The 2041-nt window shown below is 45.2% G+C and overlaps 1 protein-coding gene across 1 annotated transcript; it reads right to left on the bottom strand.

The window, feature by feature from the left end:
- LOC108355836 (F-box/LRR-repeat protein 16-like) lies at positions 1-1988 on the bottom strand. Its single transcript, XM_017606970.1, has 2 exons — positions 1963-1988; positions 1-458 (listed from the first exon to the last, which is right to left on the bottom strand). Exon 2 carries the CDS (start codon positions 413-415, stop codon positions 161-163), a length of 255 nt encoding a protein of 84 aa, XP_017462459.1. The 5' UTR covers positions 416-458; positions 1963-1988; the 3' UTR covers positions 1-160.
- Positions 1989-2041: the final 53 nt, after the last annotated feature.

Genomic DNA, 2041 nt, shown 5'->3' with positions numbered 1-2041 from the left:
TGCTAGTTTCCATTGGCAATAGCATCAACATCACAAGTATCATTTTCATCATTTTCATTAGCATCCATTTAAGTTGGAGTACAGTTCGTCTTCCAATTTTTGCCTTTCCCTTCACAAAACTCTGTATAGCTTGCAGCTTCGTTGTAGTTCCGCAAGCGTATTATTCAATGATTAAGCAGCGTGGCAAATGCTCTTTCAAGTAATCGAACAATTCATGTGATGCTCCCGGACAATTGGTCAATTCGAGTTCTTGCAAATGACGCAATTGTATGAGACTTGACAGGCCTGAGGAGGTGAGTAGTGGACAGCCGGCTAGTGAGAGTACTTGTAGATTACGCATTGAGCATAGGTGTTGTAGACCAAAGTCGCGTACTTGTGAGCACCAGCGCAGAAAGAGTGCGGTTAGTGAGAGCATTGTTGAGATGTAGCCGACACCGATATCGGTGATGTGCACGCACCTGGAAAAGAGGAGGGGATTTTTGAAATATATACTTCGAAAAGGAATACAAAACGAAATAAAGATGATTGAAAATTTTTACTGATTTGTACTCATTTATATGCCTATATATCGCACATTTGCTGGAAGAAATCTATAGAGACCGCGCTTCAAAGTCTGGTCACATACAACGAAAAGCCGCTCAGCTTCAAGTACTGCTGTTTTCTACAGCTATTTTAAAAATTCATGAAGCTTTAAGTAAATGTGCACTGAGGCAACTAGGAGTGGAAAATTCTCCGTTGGAGTTTTTATGGCAAATATTTATAGGCTGGGTAGTGTCGGCGAGCACAAGTGACACATGTGAAAAGAGGCACGCTCCAACGTTTGGAATCCAATTTCTGGTAGCGAACTCCAGCACATATCCTCAAATCCCAATCCTTTAAAATTTCGCCTACAGCGGAACCTCATGGTGAGCAGGCAAAATTGACCTCGAATTCGTCGTAGTGGCCCCACTATTACTCCATCGCTTCTACGCAGTGGATACCGTATGCCGCACATGGGTTGCTCACATTGCCCAGGGTGTGCAACTTAATTTTGAACCCCGCAGCTCACCACTCAAATTCTGTGCTGATGACCAGCAAGAAACGGTTCCTCTTACGGCTAGCTAGGCAGTGACATTGGTCTGGCCCGGAGCTTCTGCTTCGTGAATCCGTACAAAACTACTGTGACTAGCACAAGCTATTACGCGGTGGCCAGGAATCACATACACATGCCCGCTTGGAAGGGAAACAGACATGAAAACCTATCTATGTGTACACTTGCACTCCATAGTGGATTGCCGCACCAATCCGTACAGCCAAAATGCTTGGCGCGAGTGGACTTCGAGAGGTGCAGTATCGGAGCTGATCCGGATCACCGCAGAGTCTTCCAGGCAGAGGTGGTCGTAACAAAAGAGGTTTCGGATTGGTTGCTATCTGGTGTGACACCTTTTATTTAAGCAGGTGAATATTTATTCTTACAGCCAAGCAACTATCAAGGCTCTTGGCTCCTTGACGGTGCGTTCGAGAACGAGTTTAACTTCCTTATCGACCCCATCGGATTACTTTGTTATGAAGTTTATTCGGGTTTCAGATCACAGCGAAATCTCTGGAAACTGCATGTCCGATGAGCTGGCAAGACAGAGCTGGGAGTTTCCTTGACCCCATGTGGTCTGCTGCTTGACAGATGGACGTTTAGTCAACTCAGTAAGCGCTGGGCGAAGACCTTGGGATGCAAGATGGCAAGATTCTTCGGGCCACGTGTAGACTTTAGCCGGTATGGGTAGCTTTTGAGACTAAGCAAGTTGTACTCACTTGCTTGTTTCTGTCATTTTGGTCTGATAGTTTTTGATAGTTATTAACGCGAATGCTCCTATAGTATGTGCACACAACAACCATTGACATTTTTTCGTTGGGCATTGATTTTTTCCTTTATTTCCCCATCCTATCCTACGCCTACCAGCCGGCTGTAACGTTTTTGAAACTTACCTATCCAACGTCAGCTCTTCCAGCTGATTTAGATCACAGGCTATATACTCCAGCGATGCGTCAGTGATGCGCGGACACC

This window comes from Rhagoletis zephyria, unplaced genomic scaffold (genome assembly GCF_001687245.7).
Source record: "Rhagoletis zephyria isolate East Lansing unplaced genomic scaffold, Rhagoletis_zephyria_1.1 Rzeph_scaffold_50780, whole genome shotgun sequence".
Taxonomy (NCBI): Eukaryota; Metazoa; Arthropoda; class Insecta; order Diptera; family Tephritidae; genus Rhagoletis; species Rhagoletis zephyria.
Note: the sequence above shows the minus strand (reverse complement) of the source record. Positions and strands in the feature narration are given on the sequence as shown.

What these genes read in the sequence shown, in the direction of transcription:
- LOC108355836 (XM_017606970.1), bottom strand. Translation starts at nt 415, where the DNA reads ATGCTCTCACTAACCGCACTCTTTCTGCGCTGGTGCTCACAAGTACGC.